The sequence below is a fragment of the Lissotriton vulgaris genome, unplaced genomic scaffold (genome assembly GCF_964263255.1).
Source record: "Lissotriton vulgaris unplaced genomic scaffold, aLisVul1.2 SCAFFOLD_1179, whole genome shotgun sequence".
Taxonomy (NCBI): Eukaryota; Metazoa; Chordata; class Amphibia; order Caudata; family Salamandridae; genus Lissotriton; species Lissotriton vulgaris.
This window is the reverse complement of record NW_028246015.1, coordinates 129062-153830: the sequence shown is the minus strand read 5'-3', so window position 1 is coordinate 153830 and position 24769 is coordinate 129062. Positions and strand designations below refer to the sequence as shown.

The following is a 24769-nucleotide window of genomic DNA, read 5'->3' as shown; positions in this document are numbered from 1 at the left end:
TATAATACAATTACGAGTTTTCACAAACAATCACTGAAAGCCCTGGAGCTCCCACTATGATAGATTCAACCCACAGCCCATAAAGGTACCCAACTAACAAAAGCCCTGAAGAAAAGCCTGGCGAGCATCACACAGGCTTGGAAACGCGTCGGCTTGTTTATACCTGATTTGCTCTTGAATGTTCAAAGCGCTAAGGGCCACTAGTTGAATGTTGTGAATTCACACAAAAATGTGCATGAAAAAGTCATGCCCTGGCGCAACCAGTCCCTCATTACATTGAAGTTATATAGTAACGGCCTGGTGGTAAAAATTGTTAGTAGGGTTCAACAATAGTTTGTTGTACATTATATGTAAATATATGTAAACATTTAATTTAATTTAATTTAAAAAGAACTTATAGAGCGCACGTACACTGAGTCAGTTTCATGGCGCTGGCGAGGTCCCTAGAAGAATGAAATAAAAGAGCTAATGATAATAGGATAGCTAGGTGCCAAAAGCCTGCTGGAATAAAAATGTTTTTAGTGACCTCCGGAACTCCATGTAGGAGGAAGAAAGTCTTAAAGACAAGGGGAGGCCGTTCCAGAAGGTGGGAGCAAGCACAGCAAACTTCTGCCCTCCTGCCCGCTTCTTTTTGAACCGGGGCGTGGTTAGTAAGGCTAAACTAGAGGAGCGGAGGTCTCTAGAAGGAACATAGAGAGAAATAGCCGAATTAATAAAGGCCGGGGCAGTACCTGCTCTTGCTTGAAAAGTCAAGCAACCCAGCTTAAACCTGGCTCGTTCTTTTATCGGGAGCATGTACATGTATAGTAATGTATAGTATTGTCGTCTAAATTGTTTGTTTGAATGTTTATTGTAAAAATTGTATATAAACACTAGCCTCTGGTGTTTGACAAAAAAAAACCCTCGGACTAGTACACTGGTTGATCCAAGTGAAGCAACTTGTAAATGTGGTTATAAATAAATAAATCACAACACCCACGAATCCAAAAAAGTTGGGTGGTATCTGCTCCAAATAAAATAAGCAGAAATGAAGAGTTACTGGGTTCCCTTTATTTGATACATGTCATTTATTTTGCAGCAGTAAAAATTAATGTTTGATTTTTGTCTAAATATACAAAAAACAAACATTTATTCCCGATGATGCAAATCAGCACTGACATCTAAAAGGATAAAGCAAGAAAGCACACCTCAGGGTGTGTATTATTGTGCTAAGTAGCACCTATGCATGTTAAACACCCAGGCAGATTATGCAATCTCGCCCATATCTTTTGGCCTAGGAAAATATTGGGAATATTCCCATCACGATAAATGGTCATTTTTAGCTGGATGGAAAGCAGAAGTTAAAAAGTGAATGTCTGTCAATGTAGTCCCACTCTGTTCTTCCATTTATTTACACCGTTAATGGCATTTACTGAATTTGAATAAAGATGTTGAAGTATTTTACACGGTATGGAGGTGTCAATGTCCATTCAAGTTATTTGGAAGAGTTTTCTCTGAATGAGAAAAGTTACTTTAAGTATGTCCATTGCTCCTTTTCCTCTAAGGGCTGCAAGGTTGTTGGTTGCACTGGATCGGATGACAAGGTTGCCTATTTGAAGGAAATTGGCTTTGATGAAGTCTTCAACTACAAAACAGTTCCTTCCCTGGAAGAAGCTCTGAAGAAGGCCTCACCAAGTGGCTATGATTGCTATTTTGATAACGTAAGTTCACGCAATGAAGAAGCAAAAACCAATGTGGACATATAATAGCTAGCCATGTGACCTAATTATCTATCTATGTATCTATTTATCAATCTATCAATCTATAGACCTATCTGTTAGACAATCAATAGACAGATAGGTAGATAGATAAATAGTTAGATAGATAGATAGATAGATAGATAGATAGATAGATAGATAGATAGATAGATAGATAGATAGATAGATAGATAGATAGATAGATAGATAGATAGATTAATTATACGATATCTCACCATGACTTTTACAATATGGTATTGTTGGTTGACGAACTAGGAGACTGTCTTCGTGTGTATGAGATTTTACCACCCACGCTCTTGTTTGCTGGGGAAAAAGCTGTGCAGACACCTGAGTCACCGATAGGGACTTCAATTCCCAACAGCCCCTGCACCTTATTCACGCCCTTAAGAGCGCAACTCCGGACGATCAATGCCCAGAGGAGGCTGGGCCCCCCCTCTAATGTGGGAGTTTCAGCACCCCAGGAAAAGCCAGAGCAAGAGCATCCCTCGCAGATGAGGAAACGGAAACTAACCCCACAACACATGGAGGTGAGTCTAAATGCACCTTGGACTCTTTCCTTCTATGGGATTTGTATGCAGTGGATAAGGAAATACAAATTACTGAGCGCAGGCTCTCCACAGGGGATTTGGTTCCCAGCAATTAGCATTTAACCATGGAATCCCAACCTGCGGTTGCTAAAGACCCCTCAAATCCCTCAGAGCCCATTGCCAGTACATTAGTTACCCACTCAAAGTACCAAATTTCGTTGAACTCTGTATTGCCCAGTATTTCACCCCCCTCGGCAGAGGCCCCCACCAAGAAGAAAAAAGGAGGCGGCAAACCAACCAAGTCTACTCAGACATCATCTAGAGCTAATGATGCTATTTTTACCATCTCTTTAAAATTAGAACACTATCTTGTTGCAACCCCTCCTGGAAAGACTCTCTAACATTGAGTCATATTTAGCTCTACTTACTGCAATAAGGGGTGGGATTGTATGGGGTAATTTGACTGATCAGGCACCCACTTTTTCAACACTTAACGTTCATGCCGTCCATTGAGTCCCCCAAGAAGACTTACAAAAGGACGGTGGAGGTGACTGGAGTAAAGGCCATTCTTTGAGGCATACTCCTCAAACGGCGTAGTAGGACCAGACAAGCTCACCCTATTAGACACCTCGGATACCAAATTGTCTGCTGCATCAATCTACCTCCAACAACTCCTACGCACCAAGGCCAACAAATTGCGGTGGCCCGGACTCCATAATCCCCAAGATAAAGGCAAGAGGAGGACTTTTAGCTGCACAAGAGTCAACTGGGAATGTACACAAGATTAACCCTCCCTCCAGCAGCTTGCCCCTATGTGATTAACCTGGCAAATGTATCTGAGCTAAAGGGGAACCAAAAGCAATTTACTGAACAATTGATGTCTTATGCATGTCATTGCATTAATATTCACACAGGGAAAATCTTTTCGAGACTTATAATGGCGAGAAGGGTGGGGTGGGTGGGGAACTCTGAGAAAACCATCAAGGGGGATTGTGTGGTAGTAAATTTTAAATCACACTGTCAGATTTCCTTTGGAGATGCTAGAATGGAAGAGGTTTCTGTCATGATAGACTCTGGGAGAAACTGGAAATTTTTGTGACATCCAGTTTGCAAAGTCCTTGGGAATTCAGTTTGTAAAAAAACTGAAACCCGAACCGGTTCGAGCAGTGGATGGTACCAACCTTTCCTCAGGTCCAATTGCTTTTGATACTGAAGTGATTACTGCGATGGGCCCAGGAGAACATAGAAGTTACATAAGTTTTAATTTAATTGATGCCCCACAGTTTCAGTTAATTTTAGGGTTGCCCTGGCTCACAGAACAGAACCCAAGGATTAATTGGGCTAAACTATCTGTAGAATTGTGTTCGGAATACTGTTTAGAACATTGTTTTCATCCACTTCCTAAAGAAAAGTAGCCATCTCTGTCATCTTGTCTGGCAGATCAACCCCAGATGATCTGTACCGTGGAAGTTCCAGAAATTCCAGAAGAGTATCAATATTTAAAATCAGTGTTCAATGAAAGAGGAGCACAGAAACTTCCTCCTCATCGAGAATATGACTGCAAAATTGATCTGTAGCCGGAAGGCTCTCTACCATGTAGTCGTATCTAAGCTTTATCAGAGTCCGAGAACCAGCTTTTAAAGGAATATCTGGATCAAAATCTAGCCAGTGTTTTCATTCGACCGTCTCAGTCCCTTGTCTCCTCTCCTCTTTTTTGTATCCCTAAGAAGGATGGAAGTCTGAGGGCTTGTACTGATTATCGAGCATTAAACCTAGTCACACAGAAAAATCGATACCCGCTACCACTCAACTGCTAGATCAAGTCAAGGATGCTCATATTTATACCAAATTGGATCTGGTTCGCAGGGCAGAAGGAGACAAGTGGAAGACTGCGTTTTAAACTAGGTTCGGACTCTTCGAATACCAAGTCATGCCATTTGGCTTGTGCAAAGCCCCGGCTGCTTTTCAGCACTTTGTGAATGACATTTTACGAGAGTATTTGGATCATTTTGCAGTCGTTTATATTGACAACATTCTCATTTTTTCCAAGTGTCTTGAAGAACATTTTCATCATGTACAAGTCATTCTGGAACACTTATTGGAAAAATAATTGTTTGTCAAGTTAGAAAAATGTGTTTTTAATTCCACCAAGGTACAGTTTTGGGGTTTTATACTCTCTCCGGAAGGAGTTTCCTTGGTTGACTCAAAGCTGAAGGCATTCAATGATTGGCCGGCTTTTTATGCTTTGCTAATTTCTACTGGCGATTTATTCCAAAAATTTCTGAGAAAGTGAGCCCTATCACACGTTTGCTCAAAAAGAATGAAAAGTTTGTTTGGGGAAAAGAAACTGAGGAAGCCTTTCAACTATTAAAGGAAACCTTCATCACAGCTCCGATTCTGCAGCATCCTGATCTAAATGAACCATTGTATGTGGAAGCTGATGCGTCCAATTTGGCCATTGGGGGAATCCTTTCACAACGACAGAAGAACACTGGTCAACTCCATCCGGTCGCTTACCATTCTCGGAAATTATCAGCTGCTGAGGTCAACTATTCCATCGCTGATAAGGAATTATTGGCTGTTAAAGATGCGTTTCAAGAGTGGGGACATTATTTGTTTGGATTAAAACATGTAATCACCGTCTTTACGGATCATCGTAATTTGCAATTCTTGAAATCTTCCCGAACTCTTACACCAAGACAACTAAGGTGGTCGCTCTTTTTTGCAGATTATGATTTTATTTTAACCTAATACTATACCCTATATCATAAGTGTAGTTACTCATCCATTAATGTGAGAGGCTAAGTCCCACACTCATTCAGGTAAAGTTTAGATATAGAGCCCCCCTTTTAGTGCCTTTTGAAAATTAGAACTGTAGTAATCTCTGTTTATCATTTTAGGTGAACCACCCCTTTTCTGAAGAATCGAGGTGAAGACACCAGTGTGGCAGTATCTCTTGTTTGTTTTCCAAATTCCCCTTTCCCTCTCATCTCTGAGTCCAGAGTTCTCTGGGTAAGAGGTGTTAGGGAGCTGGGAAAGTATCTGCAAAGGAACATCATCAGCTGTTCGTCCCCATGGAATCAGGAATTTCAGGTACTGCTTCTTGACATTGAGTTTGTCAATGAACTGTATGGCTTCCTCCTCGGTACCGTTCCATATGATGAACAGGTCGCTGATGTAGCTCAACCTTATAACAACCACTTCAAATTCAGGGAAACCATCAGGGTAATTGAAAATGCCTTCTTCCCACCGCCCATGAAAGAGGATGGCAAAACTGGGAGCAAAACATGTTCCCATAGCGGTTCCAAGGATTTGTCTATACAATCAACCTTTGAAGAATAAGATGTTATTGGAGAGGCAGTGTCTTATCATCTCCAGGATTATGTTGGTATGAGTATGGTTCTCTATGATTTAGCCCGCAGAAAATGTTTACTGACCTGGATGCCCTCTTCATGGTCTATAATGGGATATAATGAATTGATCAAGTGGTAAAAGTATGTAATCATCATCCCAGTAATTGTCTTCTAGTTGCCCCAGAAAGTCTTTGGTGTCTCTCACGTAGGAGGTGAGGCCTTGTGCAAATTCCCTCAGAAAATAGTTCCTGTATTTGCATACGTTCTCCAGGGTGCTACCCCTGGAGGACACAATGGATCTCCCCTTGGGCTTGAAGTGGTTCTTGTAGACCTTAGGGAGGAAATAAATTAACTGTAATTTGGGGTAATCTTTTATTAAGAAACAGTATTCCTCCAACTCAAATATACCCCTGTCCTTACAGTGCGTGAGTTTGCTCCAGATGTCAGTGACTCCATTGGCATATGACTTCTTACTGATGGGAATGTAGAATCTTCTGTTTTTGAGTTGGTGTATGGTATGGCCTCCTCAATGTACAAGTTCCTGCTGAGGGGAACTAAATCCTTATCTGCAGGGTGTATAATGATATTGGTGTCCGTAGCATATAAATATTTTATAAGTAAGGGTTTCAATTGCCTTACATTGTACAAGTATGCTTGGTAAAGGTATATGTATGGTAAAGGTTTGTGTGGTAAAGGCAATGTGTGGTAATGGCATACATTGTAGTTGATGCATGGTAAAGGCATGCATTGGAAATCCATGCATGCTAATGTAATGAAACCAATAAAATGGTACCCGAACAAAATAGTTGAAAAGGAAATATTTAAATTTAAAGTTGTTAGTGAGATTACTGCCTAGAAGCGCAAGGAGCCACTCATGGTCATCCGGGCATGCTAGACTTGGGAAAAGTCACAATTTCAGGCCAACTACAATAGAGCGTGAGTTGGATTCAGTGACCGGGTAAGTCTCATGAAAAAGTTACCTTCAAGTCCAGCACAAAGGATTCTGTTCAGGTTGGTGAAAGAAACAAAGAGAAGGTTGAGTATTGTAGATGGTCATCGCTGTAGCATGAATTGCAGGTCGGCCATGGTGGACGGTCATTGTTTTAGCTTCGTGTTGGTTGTCTTCATGGACTGTAGGCACTGTACACAAAGAGAAGATCATGCATTGGTGGTCGTCGAGACCGTTGTTAGTGCAAAGAGCAGGTTTCACCACAGATTCACATGGCAATCCTCACTGGCAGCAGAGTCTTGGCACAAGCGGGCCCATTCAAAGTTGCGAGCAGCCCAAAATTTGGGCTTTTCGCCTGTTTTTTCAGGAGGACTAACCTCAAAGGCCAGCCCAAGTTCGGAGATCAGGAACTCACTCCAACCGAGGCCATCATCAGGGCTCTGGGAGGTCCAGTTCCAGGTAGGTCCAGTTGTAGCAGGTCAGCTGGGTAATTGCGGGAGGCCTCTAAAACTTGTTGTGTCCTTGTAGCTCACACAGGAGGTCAGCCAACTTATTCTTGAAGTCACTCTGGGTAGCTTAGTATGAGGGCAAGCTAGTCCATTCTTCCTTCTCAAAGAGCAAGGCAGTCCTTCAAGCAGCAGGGCATTCCTCTGTCAGAAGGGCTGTCCTTCCAATGTAACTTATACAGGTCGAGGATTGTTCTGATGAGTGAATCTGGAGGTCCAGTATTTATATCTGGCGCTAGCCTTTGTGTGGGGTACTCCCTGTCCTTCCCCCACATTTGGCTATGGAAATATCAGGATACGCTCCGCAGGATCAATTTGCCACAAGTAGGGGTCCACCTCCTGATTTCACCAACACCCCTGATATAAAGCACAGGGTGTTCGAGTGATCAGGCAAGGGAAAGGAAGGGGAAGGGACCGCAAGGGAAAAGAACCTGTAATAATAAAAGACAAAGATATAAACAGAGCAAGTAAACACTACTCTCATATGGTCTCACTAAACCCTTCCCATAACTTATTTAACCAGACCGAAATCCTCAACTCAGTAGGAACCCTGGGAATATTTCTCAAGCCTTGCCTTCTGTCTGTAAATAGAGAATTTACATCTGCAGATAAAGGAATAATCGTCATGCATAACCCAGACATACCATCACCAAAACAAGGCTCTCTCAAATGATTCATAAGTTCCAATGATTTGTCGTGAAGAAACCTCTCAACGTAATCCCAAAATGAGGTCAATGAAAAGTGAAGTCCCTTCCTTCCGAAAACAACTCAATCCAAAATGAAAAGTATAAATGCACTGTACAAGCGTAACCTGAAGACATTGCAATGCGTGGTTGTATACCACCGCATTCCGCTCTGAAAGAATGTTCGAACTCTGAATATCCAATAACACGGCAACGCGTGGTTCCTGACACCTCAGCGTTCTGCCGAGGAAGAACTGTTCAAGCCTTTAAATATACACTCGCACTGCAACTTATGATTCCTGTCACCACTGTGTTCCAGTATGAAAATAGCCAAGACAAAAGATAAGATCCCAAAACACGCCCGCCAAACACGGCAATGTGTGGTTCCAATCACCACAACATTCACTTTGGGAACGCGCCGCCTAGGTCTGAATTCGCCCAGCCACTGAATTACCTGAGCCCAAGAATGGGAGATCTCCAGCCGCACAACCCAGTTCAATGAAGAAGACAAAATCCTTCTTCCCGCCGGCGGACCGCTCTCTCCACAGCAAGAGCGAGAAAGGCTTCATTTCCGGAATTACGCGCATCGGCTGATGCGCGACCTTGCCTCAAGTACTTCGTCCCCTCCAGGCATCATGGGAGATGTAGTCTGGGTACATGTGAGGTAGGCACCACTACGGCCATTCCTGACAGTAGGCCCTCTCGCCTAGCGCCTCCTAGAGCCAGGCTTCGCCAGAAATCGTCTATGAAAGGAGTGCACGGCAGCAGGGGCATGAACATTTTGCCACGGTTCCCAGGAATAGTCCTCCGCCGAATACCCCTTCCAGGAAACCAGATACCACAGAACTCCCATTCCACTTGGAATACCGAATGCTCTTCACCTTGTATTCATATCCCTCATTACACAACACAGGAGGAGGAGCACACAGCCGTGCTGACAGGGCAGGCTTCAACAGGTTGCAGTGAAAAACCGGGTGGATCCGAAGCGTACCTGGCAGCTCCAACTTATATGCCACAGGGTTGATCTGTTTCAGTATGGTGTACGGTCCAATGAACTGAGAGTGGAACACACTACGCAGCTTGAAATGAATGCTCTCGGCGGTTAGCCACACCCTATCCCCCACTTGATATCTAGACCCGTCAGTTCTGTGACAATCTTCCCATTTTTTGTACTCTTGATTGGCTTTTAGCAGATGTTTCCAAACTTTCAGATGCACCGTGTGAAGCTTCCTTATTTGCGCCATGACAGTGGGCTGGTTTGCAACTTCCTCAGGGATACAGATGGGGAGGATCATAACCGTAAGTAGCACGAAAAGGTGATACACCTACTGAACTGTGCCAGGCGTTGCTATAGGCTAGTTCAGCCATCCATACCAGTGACACCCATGAATCCGGGCCTCCTTTGCATAGCACCTGAGATACTTCTTCAAAGGTCTGGTTCAATCTTTCTGTCTGCCCATCCGTTTGTGGGTGGAAGCTTGTAGAAAGTGTCGGATCGACATGTAGTGCTTGGCACCACGTATTCCAGAACCAGGCGATGAACTGAGGACCTCTGTCAGATACAATTACTTCGGGCACTCCATGTAAACTTATGATATTATTCAACAACAACTGAACGGTTTGTCCTGCTGTAGGAAGGTTCGTAAAGGGAATGTAATGACCCATCTTAGTGAGGCTATCAATGACCACCAAGATAGCCGAGCTCCCCTGATCTACAGTTAACCCTGTGATGAAGTCCAAACTGATGTTTTGCCAAAGCCGCTGCGTGGCAGGCATAAGAAGAAGCTTCCCTTTTTTCCTATTGTTTTCATTCTTGGCTCTGGCACATTCCTCACAACAAGCCACCCAAGATGAAACATACAGCCTCATAGTTCTCCACCAGAAGTATATTTGTATTAACTGAAGGGTTTTACGTATTCCCTGGTGTCCGGCCACTGGGGACTCATGACACCAAGTGAATGCTTTTTTCTGCAAGTCTGAAATGGGCAGATAAAGTTTGTTGTTCTGGAAAGGTAATCCCGGTTTCACAGTACGCTCTGCTTCTTGTGTAGCCCAGGTCTCCCACACTCTTCTTGTTTTCAAATGTCTTATTTTATCCAGGAAATTTTCCCCATCTATCATGCAAATCACTTTTGATGGTTCAATGATAGTCTCTACAGTTGGTTTGCTGGGGGAACCCTCCACTGTCTCCTGTCTGGACAAGGAGTCCGCCTTACAATTTTCAACCCCAGGTCTAAAGGTTATAACAAAGTCATATTCGGCAAAAAACAGCATCCATCTCATTTGTTGCTGTGAGAGATGCTGCGCTGACTTCATGTATTGAAGGTTCCTATGGTCCGAATAAACTGTGACTGAATAGATAGCTCCCCACAAGTATTGCCTCCATTCCTTGAATGACTTTTTTATTGCCAAAAGTTATTTTTCTGCGATTGTGTAGTTCCTTTCGGCTGAGTTCAGTTTCTTAGATAAATAGTCCACAGGATGGTGCTATCCTGTGGTCTGATCTCTTTGTGATAGAATGGCCTCAATTGCATCATCCGAAGCATCAGCTTCCACCACAAAAGGAAACTCTGGTTTAGGATGGGCAAGGACAGGAGCAATGGTGAAAGCACGTTTGGGGTACACAAAAGCATTGTCCGCCTCCCTGGACCACTGGAAAGGCACTCCTTTCCTGAGTAGGAGTGACATAGGCACAGCTACCTGGGAAAAGCAAAGGATAAACCTACGATATTAGTTTGCAAATCCCAGGAAGCATTGAACATCTCTCACACTTTTTGGGGTTGGCCAGGTTTGCACGGCCTGCACCTTCCGCTCTGACATATGCAACCCTTCCGGACAAAGCATAGCCCCCAGAAATTCCACCTCACTCACTCCAAACTCGCATTTGCTCAGTTTGCAAAATAGGCTGTGATCCCGCAATTTTTTTAACACATTGATGGCTTGTTCTGTGTGTACCTCAACCTTGTTAGAATAAATAGGGATGTCGTCAATGTACACCGCTACACATAGATCCACATACTCCTTCAAGACATCGTTAAGGAAATATTGAAATGCCAAAGGGGCATTACAAAGCCCGAACAACATCATAGTATACTCATATAAACCATAACGTGTCTTGAAGGCAGTTTTCCATTCATCCCCTTCACGGAGACGCACCAAATGGTACGTGCCCCTCAGATCCAACCTAGTGCAAATCTTGGCATCTCTCACTTGGTCAAGCAACACAGAAATAAGAGGTAAGGGATATCTGTTTCTCACTGTGTACTTATTAAGCATGCAATAGTCCACACAGGCCCGCAAGTCCCTGTTAGCTTTGACTATAAAAGACAGAGGAGAGGCAGCAGGGGATCGGGAATGTCTAATAAACCCTACCTTCAGATAATGACACAAGTAGTCCTTCAAGTGTTTTGTCTCTGGCACAGACAGCGCATACACACGACATGCTGGGAAGGTAGCCCCATCTACCAGGTCTATTCGGCAGTCATACTCTCTATGAGGTGGTAACTGTTCTGCCTTGGTTTCACTAAAGACATCTCTGTAAGGCTGATACTCAACAGGTAAAAACATCTCCTTTTCTGCGGTGGTAGCTACTGAAAAAGGAAATGAGAAAGCAGCTACCTATGTGGGTTTGCTCAGTTCTAAATGACTCTTGCATTCCTCAGCCAGATATTGTACAATCTTGGTCTTCCAATTAATGGTGGGATTATGGTGACACAGCCACAGCATTCCCAGAATGACTTCGTACTGTGGTGCATCTATTATGTTCAAAGAAAGTTCATCCCTATGGCTCCCATTACTGACCGGAACTGTCAATAGAACAATCTCCGTTTGTTGAGTAATAAGATCGGATTTCAAGGGTTTGCCATCCACTGCCAACACCTCCTCAGGAGTTTCTCTAGACACCCTATTTCAAGCAAGATTTGTTACCAATCCGCTGTCCATGAAATTCCCGGTTGCCCCATAGTCAATCGTGACCCAAACCTGATGGAACTGCTGATCACTGTCAAGACTCATAGGGAACACGATGTGCGACTCTGAGTCTTGTAAGGCCATAATGGACAGTGAGGGGAGTTTCCAACTCTTTTCTTCCTCAACCTCCCCTCTAGGTTCGCCTGTTTAACACAATACAGAACCGAAGAGAACACAGCCACCTTCTTATTCCGAGACCAGGACCCTGAAGACTTTGGTTTAGATGGGCATTCCCTTACATACAGTCCTTTTTTACTGCAGTACATACACAACCCCTGCACTCTACGACTCTCCCTTTCGTCTCTTGATAATGGGGCCCTGACTGCTCCAATTTCCATGGGTTTGTTCCCAACCTCAGAGGGTATCATGGTACTATGAGGGGTAGTGTCTGTCAGTTAATATCCTCTATCCCACTTCTTTCTTTCTCCCCCTCTTTCTGAAAGTCTACCATCCAATCTTAATGTCAGATTAATCATCTCTGCACATGTATTGGGTTGTTGATCAATCTGTGCAATGATATCTTTCAACCACTCCCTCAGACCTTGGTAAAACAATGACATCTTTTTCTCCACTGTCCAGGCAGTTTCTGCTACTAACCTATTAAAGGTAGTCAGATATGTAACCAAATCACTTCTCTCCTGTTTAAGATCTAACAGTTTCCTGTCGGCACTAAATGCTGTTGCCCATCGATCAAAAACCCTCTCAAACTCAGTTCTGAATGCCGACCAGTCTGATAGTACAGCGTCATTATTCCTTACTAAGGGTACTGCCCAGTTGGCTACGTCTCCTATTAAGTATGACATAGCAAATTCCACATGGGAATGGTTGTTAGGGAAGGAGGAGGGTTTGCAGGAAAAGTGCAACATGATCTGTGACAAAAACACCTGAGTTGTTGACGGACGCCCAGCATATCTCTCAGGACTGGCCAAAGGGATGGGGGTGGTACCGTAACCTGTATCTGAGAGGCTGCGGGGGATGCATCAAAAGGATTTCTGGTCAACTTATCAATTTTCTCTCTCAAAGCAGCGATTTCCGCCCTGGATTATGCCAATTCCTGCTGCACCATCACTAATGCATGGAGGACATCCTCCATAGACGCCATCACCCAAGACACCTGGATCGGGCGGAGCAATATACTCAGGTGCGTAATTCTGTCAGGATATGCTCCGCTAGATCCAGTTGCCGCCAGTAAGGGTCCACCTACTGATATCACCAACACCCCTGATATAAAGCACAGAGTGTTCGAGTGATCAGGCGAGGGAAAGGAATGGGAAGGGACTGCAGGGGAAAATAACCTGTAATAACAAAAGACAAAGATATAAACAGAGCAAGTAAACACTGCTCTCATTTGGTCTCACTAAACCCTTCCCATACCTCAGTAGGAACCACTGGAATATTTCTCAAGCCTTGCCTTCTGTCTGTAAAAAGAGAATTTACATACACAGTGAATCCATGAGCACAGCAAATAAAGGAATAATCGTCATGCATAACGCACACTTACCATCACCAAAAGAAGGCTCTCTCAAATGATTCGTAAGTTCCAATGATTTGTAGTGAAGAAACATCTTAACGTAATCCCAAAATGAGGTAAATGAAAAGTGAAGTCCCATCCTTCCAAAAACAAACCAATCCAAAATGAAAAGTATATATGCACTGTACAAGCGTAATCCGAAGACACAGCAATGCGCGGTTGTATACCACCGCATTCGGCTTTGAAAGAATGTTCGAACTTTAATTATCCAATAACACGGCAATGCGTGGTTCCTGACACCACAGCGTTCCAACAAGGAAGAATTGTTCAAGCCTTTAAATATCCACTTGCACTGCAACTTACAGTACCTGTCACCACCGTGTTCCAGTATGAAAATAGTAAAGACAAAAGATAAGATCCCAAAACACGCCCGCCAAACACGGCAATGCGTGGTTTCAATCACCACAACATTCCGCTTTCGGAACGCACCGCCTAGGTCTGAATTCGACCAGCCACCGAATTACCTGAGCCCAAGAACCGGAGCTCTCCAGTTGCACACCTCCATTCAATGAAGAAGAGGAAATCCTTCTTCCCTCCAGGGGACCGGTCTCTCTCCACAGCGAGAGCGAGAAAGGCTTCATTTCCGGAATTATGTGCATCGGCCAATGCGCGACCTTGCCTCAAGTACCTCCTCCCCTCCAGGCATCATGGGAGATGTAGTCTGGGTACATGTGAAGTAGGCGCTGCTACGGCCAGTCCTGACAGGAAATATCTTCCCTTTCCTATGTCAAGACTCCAAACAATCTGGGGTTGACAAAAGGCAGGGCAAGTCTGATGTCAGGTTCTTTGGTGTGTGCAGGAGACAAAGTCCTCTGAAGTGGTAGTGGGTTTGGTATAACTCCTTTACAGTTATCCTGTCTGGATGGCCCATCATCTCCTCACCTAAACACCCATTATGTCGCTGTTTGGAAGTAATACACAAACCCAGCAGCAGAGCTATTCACAGTCATGTGACCTAGTACACTGGTAGAAGGCACAGATATTTGGGACAAGAAAATGGCAACATTCTATTTCTAAAAGTGGCATTTTCATAATGAAACTTAAAATCTGAATTCACCATTAGAGGTGATTTTAAATTACAATTCATTTAGTTATGCAGTTTGCAATTATTCTCTGTTTTAGTTTTTTGTTTGACTTAGCCCTATTTTCTATGGTGGTTTACACATGGTTTCCTATTGTGAGAAAGACCCTTGCACACATTTATTTTTGATGGATTTAATCACCCTGTAGTCTACACATTTTGGGGTCGATTAGGATGGTGGACGGATTGCCATCGCCGGGCTGGCGGTAGCCACCGCCGGCCCGGCGGGGGCAATCTGTCCGCCATCCTGACAGAAATGACCCCCCGCCACATTAGGATGCCTGGGGGGTCCGCGGCAGATGGGAAGACCGACCGCCGATTTTCCACTGCGGTCGCCTTGCGACCGTGGTGGAACAGGGCTAATATGGTGGCGGTGTCTATCAGACACCGCCAGCCATATTAGGATGTGCTTCGGCATACGGTCTTTGCTTTGGGGGACCGTTGTGGGCCCCCATGGTGAAGGGGGGGTGGTGGGTGCACATGGGGGGTACCTATGGTACCCCCCTGCGTTTCAAAGTACAACATCGCAGGCACCACGCGGTGCCTGTCATGTTGTGCTTTGTAACATGCATTTTTGGCATTGCGACGGACGGTGCTCAAAAATGCGGTGCTAAAAAATGAGGGATGCACCCGCCACAGTGGCGGGTGCATCCTGATTCGAGGCACGGCACCTCCGCCCTTATGGCGGACGGTCCATGCCCACTACAGGATGGCGGAAGGACAAAGTCCGTCCGCCATCCTAATGACCCTCTTAGTTCCAGGATCGCACAAATTTAGAACATGAGGCATTGTTTTATTTCTGTGCTTGTAAAGAGATAGCGGTTCTGCTTAAGTCTAATTATGACGCTGTTCGGAATTTTTGTCACAGTATGATAAGCTTGTCTTTTTGTTATTTAAATCACATCGATGCTGAAGTTGGTGAGAGGTTAACTTCCGCCGTAGTCATCACGGAACGCTGCTGCAAGATGCAGTACTACTCTCTCCAGACTTCATCTTAAGAAGGAAAATAGCTGAATATTAAGTCAGAAGTGCATTTGTGGATGCACTGAGCCTGGCTTTCTGACATACATTACCAAGGTATGGGATTACATCATTCCAATAGGCCTTGCAGATGGGTACTCCAGAAATGCTCTCTTTAGCATAGATGCTAGTAATAAATAGGAGTAACTTTAGCAACATTATGAACAATTACCATGGTTGAATTGTTTGTTTTTAACTATTCTAATAATGCTTATTACAATAATGTGTCTTATGTTTCTTACAATCACAGTACATGTTTTACTTACAAAGATTAGAGCTTTTCAATAAACAGTTGAAAATGCACTATTATATATTTTCTTTATTAGGACTTTGGGCATGCAAGAGTGACAAATGAAAGGTTGAGATCTGTTACCATGATTTCCTTGGGAATCTGAGAGTCGGGTTCTGCTTACAGACATCATCTATATCTCTGCATGTTTAGGAGTTTAAATGCAGTACTGTAAGCTAGCCAAACAGAACAACATTTACTGATTATACAAGAAAACTCTGTCTCTGTATTATAAAGTTTTGTTTTTCTAAATAGATAGTCCTACTAGATTAGTAGGAACTGTATAACAGTTTCAGTGTAAATAGCATATCTTAATCAGCACCCAACCAAAAGTTAGCACCTATTAAATGAAATAAGGTAACTCAGTGCTCGTCAATTTAAGAGATATGCTTTACAACAGTAAAAAAAACTACTTTAGGATTTTTTTTGCTAACAGGAGGACATGTAAAACGTAGGTACACATGTCCTACTTTTTAAATACTATGCACCCTGCCCTATGAACCTTTAGGACCTACCTGAGGTGTAACATATAAGCTTTAAAAAGTAGGAATTAGGCCTGGCAAACGCTTTGTTTTGCGGGTTGAAATTACAGTTTAAAACTGCCCTACAGGCTACAGTGGCGGGCTGAGACATGTTTTAAAGTGCTACTTTAGTGGGTGGTACAGTGAGTGCAGAAGGCACACTAGTAGCATCTAATTTAGAGGCCCTAGGTATATATAGTACAATTTTCTTGGGAATTACAAGTAAATAAATGTACCAGGTAGGTGTAGTCCATCTTTACTATGTTTGAAGGAGAAAGCACAAGCCCTTTAGCACTGGTCAGCAGTGGTAAAGTGTATGGAGACCACAAGCAAACAGAGACAAATTCCGCAAAACTGGAGGGGTGAAGGCAAAAGGTTTGGGGGAATACCACTCCAAGGATGTCCTGTCTAACAGTAACCAAACTGGTTCTCTAGTGTTGTGACGTCTCAAGGGCAACCACTTGCTTACCGTTTGTTCAGCCTCTTCACCTGTGTCTCCAAAGACCAGAGTTCAGCAGCCGAATGGCTAGGGGTTGTCTCTTCTGCCTTCTTACACCTCTTATGGATCCCCACAGACCCACAAAAAGATTGAGAATGCAAGTGGTAATGTGCTTTCACCAACTACCTACACTTAGCATGGGCCACAGCAGACCTGCGCTGACAGGAGAAATCAACCAGTGCTGATAAGAGGATCTCACAGAGTCAGTCTTAGCACAGTGTTGGATACTTTGTGCAGGGAGGGCACAGACCCACCGTGACTGGTGGGGAGGGTGACAGTAGGCCAGGTATTTACATTTCAGTTTGGCCAAAGGGTAATAATGCAGATAGAGATGTGGCTGGGTGGCAAAAGGCCAGGTATTTGCTTTCATATTTGGATTTTGTTGGGGAGGGTTATTTTCAGAGGGTGGCTTTGGTGGATTTCAGGAGGATAGGTGTATATTTTTCAATATTGTGGGTTAAGATGTAGGGTAATCCCTATGGACTGAATGAGCAGCAAAATGCTGAATAGTAATGCCTTTTTCATCACGTACTATCTTAGTACATGTCACTAAAAGGTTGAAGTTTCAAAAACAAATTAACAATTGATACACCCTGGAGAACAGAATCCCTTTGCCTTTTTCTCATACTCTTTGAACTATTGCACTACACACCATGCAAAATGAGCCTTAAAAAAGCTAGATAAGAAATTAAAGTTGCAAAACACAGTATCTCCTTCATGATCAAGAAACCATCATCAAGAGTAAAGAAAATAAGAAATTACTTCCAAACTGGGATATCTGAAACTATGTATGTATGTATGTATGTATGGCAGCGGAGCTCTGTACATTGTCAAAGACAAACATAAAGTCAACAGGCAATAGTAGAGAAAACTGGCTTGTGCACAGCTTACGAGTTTCAGACTGACAAGCGGAAAAAGTAGCAGCGCAATGCCTGAGCACCATAATGAGCAAGCCACCACTGCCAGCAGTCATATTAATTTGCAACCCTAGTTTATAATGCAAGACTTATCTGTATTTTTTTTATTTCTTTGTAAAGTTCTCTGGATGCACAAAACTCCATCTAAAATTTCAAGTAAAGAATGTACCGGTGATTTGCATTAATCTAATGTAATAACCAGTAAATGTTTATTTTTTGGCTTATCAGTCTAGTATTTTTTTGACCCTCCATTTAGGTAGGAGGAGAATTCTCAGGCATTGCTTTGCTTCAAATGAAGAAATATGGGAGGATTGCGGTATGCGGAGCAATATCTGTATACAATGACGCATCACCTCAAAGAGGTATTGTGCAAACCCTACAAAGTTTTGAGTAGAAGGTATAATTGTATTTAATATTTTTGGAGTTTTTTGTCGCATACTTTTTAAAATCGTTTCTTATGTAAATTTGGACTGCTAATTTGAAGGCTGTATGCACAGATGAGAAAGAGAGATAAAGTGGCATGACGGTGTTCGGTAGTGAGGAGTTGTCACCCTTAAAATTACCTTAGGGGGAATATGTAATCCTTGGGTGAGGACAGTGTGCTACTGCCAGGCTGTTGAATATTTCATAAAATGCTCAAAATTTGAAAAAGAACCACTGAGATAGCAGCTGGGTGTAGGGTGGAGATTGGTTTTGATAGGTTATTAAAATGTGAAATACCTTTACAGATGTAGGAAGGCACAGTGGTTTGGATGCTCACCGCATGAAATGTGGTGATTTACAGGTCATAAATATTAATCCCAGAATGTCTACATGAAATTTCCACACTTCTGTGGTTAGTAATGGGAACATCTCCCATATATGGTGCTTACAATGGCAGCTTTGCAGTAAGAAGCACTATTTAAAAAAAGTTATTACATGATGAGTTGTTCATGCTTCTCAAGTAATTGTATACTTGTACAGGAAAGATTGTTGTTGTTTAGAGCATACTGTATATTTTATAAATCGAATGTTAGTACAAGATAAATTGGAAAATCAAAAGCAAATTCAGTCCCATTTTTTCAGCTGCAGTTGTGATGCTGATTAACAAAACATTTGCACATGTGTGGGACACAGATATGCAGATAGCAGCAATTTTGGAGGACCAGTTCAAATTTCTTAGTCACAAAAAATGAATTTGCATTTTTGATGGATTTGCTCATGCATAGAATTATACCAGCATAAGTACATCTTCTTTACAGGGATGAGTTGTGGACATTTATGGGCAGGGATTGATACAGCAAATGCCGGTGAACACTCAATGGGCCCGATTACAAGGCAGTTCAGAATTCTTCCCAAATGAATTGGTTTGGAAATGGTTTCCCACCCACTCAACTCGGGAGAGTCCAACCGACCAAGTACAATGCATCCGGAGGCTTCCAGATAGAATTTGGTTGGACTCCCATTGACTTCACTGGGAGCTCATGCTCCTAACCGCATCATAATTGGGCCCTCAGTCGGAAAGACACATTCCTGATCCGATTCGGATGGAGCAATTGCTGTTAGGAGGCCTTCCTAACCAAATTGTAATCAGGCCCTAGGTGGGAATGCTTTCCTAACCACATCGTAATCGGGCCCTAAGCCTTGCAAGCCTGTGGGCATTTAGAAAACTTTTACAGGTAAGTAAATCGGTTTTTATGGTAAGAAAGGGGAGGAACCTCTCCCCCTCCACCAAAAAAATGGTCTTGGTCATGTGTATTGGGTAGGGCTGCTCCAAGTGAAAAATGTTTTCTCATTTGGAAATATACATTTGTAAGCAGGAGCGTAGCTTGGTCAGTAAGCTTGGGGGTACGAGCTTCATATTTTCCAACAATTAGGCTGGCATATAATGTTAAAAAACATTATACGCCAAGCAGCTTTAATGGGAGGGGCCTAAGGGGCAGTGGAGGGAGAGGAATGTAGATTGGTAGAAGTGCTAAGAGAGAAAACACATTTTGTAATATGTAACATGTTTTAGGACTTTCAAAACAGAGAGGGAGAGTGTGTGTGTCCCTTTTTGTCAGTGCGCATTTAAACATTCCTGGAGAAATCCAACAGACATCTCAGCATACCCGACTGAAAACACCTATACCCAACTATTTTTAGTTTTAACACCCAAAAGCACCCCATGAAGCCATGTCTCTGTATGTAAGATTTAGTTCCAAATGTATAAATGGTTAGACGTGAGTACTCCTGGGTAGCTATGAGAAATAAAAATGCCTGGGAAAACTCCTGGAATTCTTTGTGAATCCCAAAGGTTTTCTGGTGCTAGACATTAGCACTCTTTTTTTATACAGACCAGTACAGATCTGATTTGAGTCTCTTTTTTTAAAGCTTGAGTTTATTTGAAAACAGTAGAGAAATAGCCATTGAAAAATAATATATACCAGCAAAAACCAGGAGTATCAAGCATTAAGTATTTTGATAAAAATGAATAAAACATATGATAAGATATGAACTTTATGCTGAAATCGATGGTATAATAATATAAGGAAAATAGGAGGAGGGTACTTGGCTTAGAGGCAAGATGGCGGACATGGCTGTGTCCGAGTGATGCAGGCGATGTGTGCTCTCCGCGGATAACCATCCCTGTCCCCCTCTGGCAGCTCCGGGTTTGGAAACGGAGGGAACGGTAATAGTCGGTACCGCTACATTTGACTGCTGTTCCTGAAAGACTTCCTGCCCCGTGCTACAACTGCTACAACGTTTGGGGTACCTGGCTATGTTTCTGGACTGGGTCCGACTTCATCTGGCCTATTGGAGTCTTCCTTCCCGCGTCTGGTCTGTGACAAGCCAGCGCGGACATCAGAGGTTTGCTGCTGGCTCCCGGTCTCAGGTGGTGGGAGCTGTGGGTCGATTGAAAGACCCGGGCTGTACTTGTGCAATATCGATGGCATGCAAGAACACCAGTACTGCAGCAAAGGGGTCAAAGACTCGGGCGGTGGCCGCCGCCACAGGGGGAGCCTCTGAAAATGTGGAACATTCAGCGACCCCTACTGCAAAGAATGTGGACGGGGCATTCGGGGCACCTTTAACATAGTGCAAGGAGAAACATCTTCCTTCCCAGCCCCCACCAGAACGGAGGATGAGGTTGGGGCAAGGTTAAAATCTATATGATATTCAAAAAGAGAACTCAGCTCAAAGGTAAGAACTCTGCCCTGGCTGAAGTGAACATCCAGCAAAGTGACAACTCCAATGCTAACTCTGAGCCAGCAAGTGATAAAACCAAATCATTATTTAGGGTAAACTCATCTCTTTCTGCAAAAGAACGGGAGACTTTGGAGGAAATTGGGGAAGATGTTGCCAATATTGTTACTGATATTATGGCTGAAGGGTGTCGCCGAGGGTGTCACTGCAGGGATTTATTCAGAAAAGTCTTTATCTTGTCTTTCATCTATAGGAAAAGCAGGGTCTGCACTTCGTATCCAGAGGGCCCTATTAACAGCTGGGGCCGGCGCAAAGCTAGATAAAATCTTTCAAAGTGCCAGGACCATGAGTGAAGTGAATATGGAGGTGGACTACGGAGACTCAGCCAGCAAATTCTACTCCATGTCGGATCTTTCTAATACCTCTGACATAAATAGTGCTGTAGTGACTGGCTAAATGACAGAAGCTTGACAAGTTCAGCTCCTTTGGATGATGATGAAAATAGTGTGTTAACAGCGGAGGAAATGAGCACTGTGCGTAAAGCAAAAGAAGCAAGGGACTTGTCTAATCCTCTTCCCTGAGAATGCTTTGAAAATGACAGATCCCCCATACTGAGTCACTCTTCTGCGGAGCTAGAGTCCGGTGTAATAACCGAAGCCAGGGGTGGCTATGTAGAAACTTGCCCGGAAGAACATATAGTGAGATCACTTTAGCCACTATTTATCAAGCCATTATGTCGCACCGTGAGGAGACAAAAGCAGAAGGCTTGTGGATGCAAGGGGCGGTTCGTAAGCTTCAAAACACAGTGCGCCGAGTTGTCAAGACCTGCAATGAGATGTCTGGTAGGATCGGGGAGGCGGAAGGCAGAAGCTCCTTAATCGAAGATGAAATGGTGCAGCAGAAAACAGATGTCTCTTCCCTGAATGCTCTTCGGGAAGATATTAATTGGAAGCTAATTGATCTTGAGAACTGATACAGGAGGAACAATTTGCGAGTCCTGGGTATCCCGGAAGGGGTTGAAGGCTTTGACTTTCGGAAATTTATCATTGAGTTGTTCTCAGAAGCCTTCCCTGAACTGATCCAATGGAATTGGGAAGTTGAACAACAGAGAGTGCACCGATTCCCCTTTCATAAGCGGAATGGTACTAGGGCGTCTGATGGGAAACCGAGAGCTATATTGATTTGTTTAAATCATTTTTTGTCACAGGAAGCTTTATATGATCTATCAAGGCCAGACCGCAAGAGAAAGGGGAAGGGGGTTGAATTTTTTGTACGTCTAGATTACTGCCAGGCCACGGTACAGCAGAGATGGCATTTTCAGCAACTTATACCACTGTTTCAAGCTAAAGGAGCACAGGCATACCTACTTAATCCCTCCAAGCTTAAAATTATTTATTAGGAGAAAACGCAATTCTTTGTGTCTAAGATTTCCGCAAAGGATTTCGCTAAGGATTTTCTAGGTACAATTTAGTGCTGTGATATGAGTTTTGATTGTTGTATAGATAAATTCTTATTGCGTTTTCATTCTTTCTATGCCAGGGGGACAGGGCTGACAGGTGAAGGGCTTCCAGCCTTTCTCTCCATCGCTAATGGGGACTATCCAGCCCCTTTGCCTCATTTGGGTGGGTTTATGGGTGGGTGAGGGTGGTTTTCGGGCTAGGAAAGTTCGGGTGGGAGGGGTGGGTAGTGGGTCTAGGAATAGTAGAGATTTGCTTTTGAGTATAAATAGCAGCCAAGGCTTGGTAAATACAGATTCTAAAATTGTATATCCTGTTTTAGTTTTGTTAAGAAGTAACACAGCTAGGTATCATGTTTCAGTTGTTGTAAAGCACCCTTATTGTGAGCATGGGTAAATTTACAGTCTGTTCCTGGAATATCTGTGGGTTGAATGATAGAAGAAAAGAGGGATAATGGCCCAAATTCTTATTTCCATGAGGGTGGACCTACTGTGTGTACAGGAGACCCGCATTGCATGGAATAACAGGCACTGGCTTAAAGATCTGGGTATGGAATTAGTGGGATGTACACGTCAATGCACAACAAAAAGAGGTGTAGCTGTTTTGAAAAGATATGGTTGGGGGACATGTAGGCGGGTAAAAGAAGATTCTTTCGGTCATTGGGTGATTATTGAGTTGTGCTTGGAAGGCCTTTCTTGGACCATCTTCTTATGAACTTGAACTTTTCACAACAAGTGCCCTCGCCAACTCATTGCAAAGGACATATCTTGGACCAGATTTGGTCCAATTTTTCCTTAACCACAATCCCGGCAACTATTCCTTGCCTTTGGTCTGACCACTTTCTTCTCAAATTTAAGCTTACTTGCTTCCCCATTAAGTCAACCGCCACTCCAGCTGGTAGTAGAGCAAGGAAATGGAATACATTAGATAGAACAGAGTTTCTACATACATTAGCTAACACTGTCCCACTCCCTCACCCCGACATTAATCTATCCGAATCCAACCTTGCTGGTTGGCTTCAAGCAGCAAGCGATACTCATGTACCTTATAAGGAAATCAAGTTGGCTCGGCGCGCAGACGCCAAACGATGGTTTTCGCAAGAATTAAAAGCAAAGAAACTGGCCTTGCGCCAATTGGAGCGACATTGGTGTCGTAGCTATTCCTCTGACTTAAAATCTAGATTTATCATGGCCAGGAAAGATTACATGAAGGCCATCCTTTCCACAAAAGCTGCCTATTTTTCCTCCCGCATCCTCAACTCGTCTGATAGACCTAAGGACATTTTTTCAATTCTGAATGAGCTGACTAACTTAGACAGTGTCCGTCCTAGTGTGACTCCAACCCAGACCTTTTGTGATGCACTTAATGCCTATTTTATCGATAAAATTGCGGACATCAAAGATAGTATCCCAAAATCTCTCACTAATACCTCCTCTGAAATTCATATCACTACCAACACCGTCTTACTTAATAGTTTTCCCACTATTACCCCAGAGCAATTCCAGGAGCTGCTAGTAAGAGTTAAATCTGGTACCCCCTCGGACAAATATCCCCCTTACATTCTTAAAGAGTGCTTTTCTGCTCTCCCGACCCCTGCCTACACTCTGCTGAATGACTCCCTTACCTCGGGTCTAGTGCCCCTTGCTTTTAAGGAAGCAACGGTCATACCGCTCCTGAAGAAATCTGGAGCTGATCCAACTTGCATGGCAAATTATCACCCTATCTCTTTGCTTCCCTTCTTAGCAAAAGTAATGGAGGCCCACGTCGCGAGATGCCTGTCCAATTTTTTGGAGGTATTAAATTGCCTGGAACCCCATCAGGCAGGATTTCGCCCTGCCCACTCAACAGAGGCAGTGGTAGTCACGGTTCTAGATACTCTCTGGGATTGCGCTGACAGACGTTCCCCCCAGGCCTTGGTGCTGCTCGATCTATCGGCCGTGTTTGACAAGGTCGACCACAACATCCTGATCGACCGTGTCAACCAGGCCGGCAATGGGGGCGTAGCTGCCTGTTGGCTGAAGTCCTTCTTAGAGAACCGATCCCAGGCAGTCCGTCTTGGAGATCTGGCCGGAACTAAACAGACTATCACATGCGGAGTACCACAGGGCTCCTCGCTGTCACCCCACCTGTTTAATCTCTACATTCTCCCTTTAATCCAGGCCCTAAGAGACAAACAGGTGATGGTGTTCAATTATGCAGATGACCTGCAATTACTCTTCACCATCAATAACTCAGAATCTTCCATTTCCCACTTTCAGGCCACTATGAGGTTCATCCAAGCATGGATGAACCAAAACCATTTAAAATTAAACCCTGGAAAAACTGAGCTGGTGCTTACAGGAGACAGCGCTAAACATTGGGGCCCGCATTATTGGCCATCAGATATGGGCCAAGCCCCAACCCCCTCCTCCTCAGCAAAGACACTTGGAGTCACCCTGAATAGTGATCTCTCACTAAAAGCTCAAGTGGGTCAGGTGGTCTCCAAGTGCTTTTTCCATCTCAGGAAAATCCGGAAGGTGCAACGCTTTTTCACCCCAGAGGCCAT

At 43.6% G+C, this 24769-nt stretch overlaps 1 protein-coding gene across 1 annotated transcript in view; it reads left to right on the top strand.

Annotated features, from left to right (window-relative positions):
- Positions 1-24769, top strand: part of LOC147666168 (prostaglandin reductase 1-like) — a 391471-nt gene that overhangs the window by 276656 nt on the left and 90046 nt on the right. Inside the window, exons 8-9 of the mRNA XM_086949249.1 lie at positions 1545-1700; positions 17859-17964. Coding sequence (XP_086805375.1) covers positions 1545-1700; positions 17859-17964 — 262 coding nt within the window. The remainder of the gene's footprint in view (positions 1-1544; positions 1701-17858; positions 17965-24769) is intronic.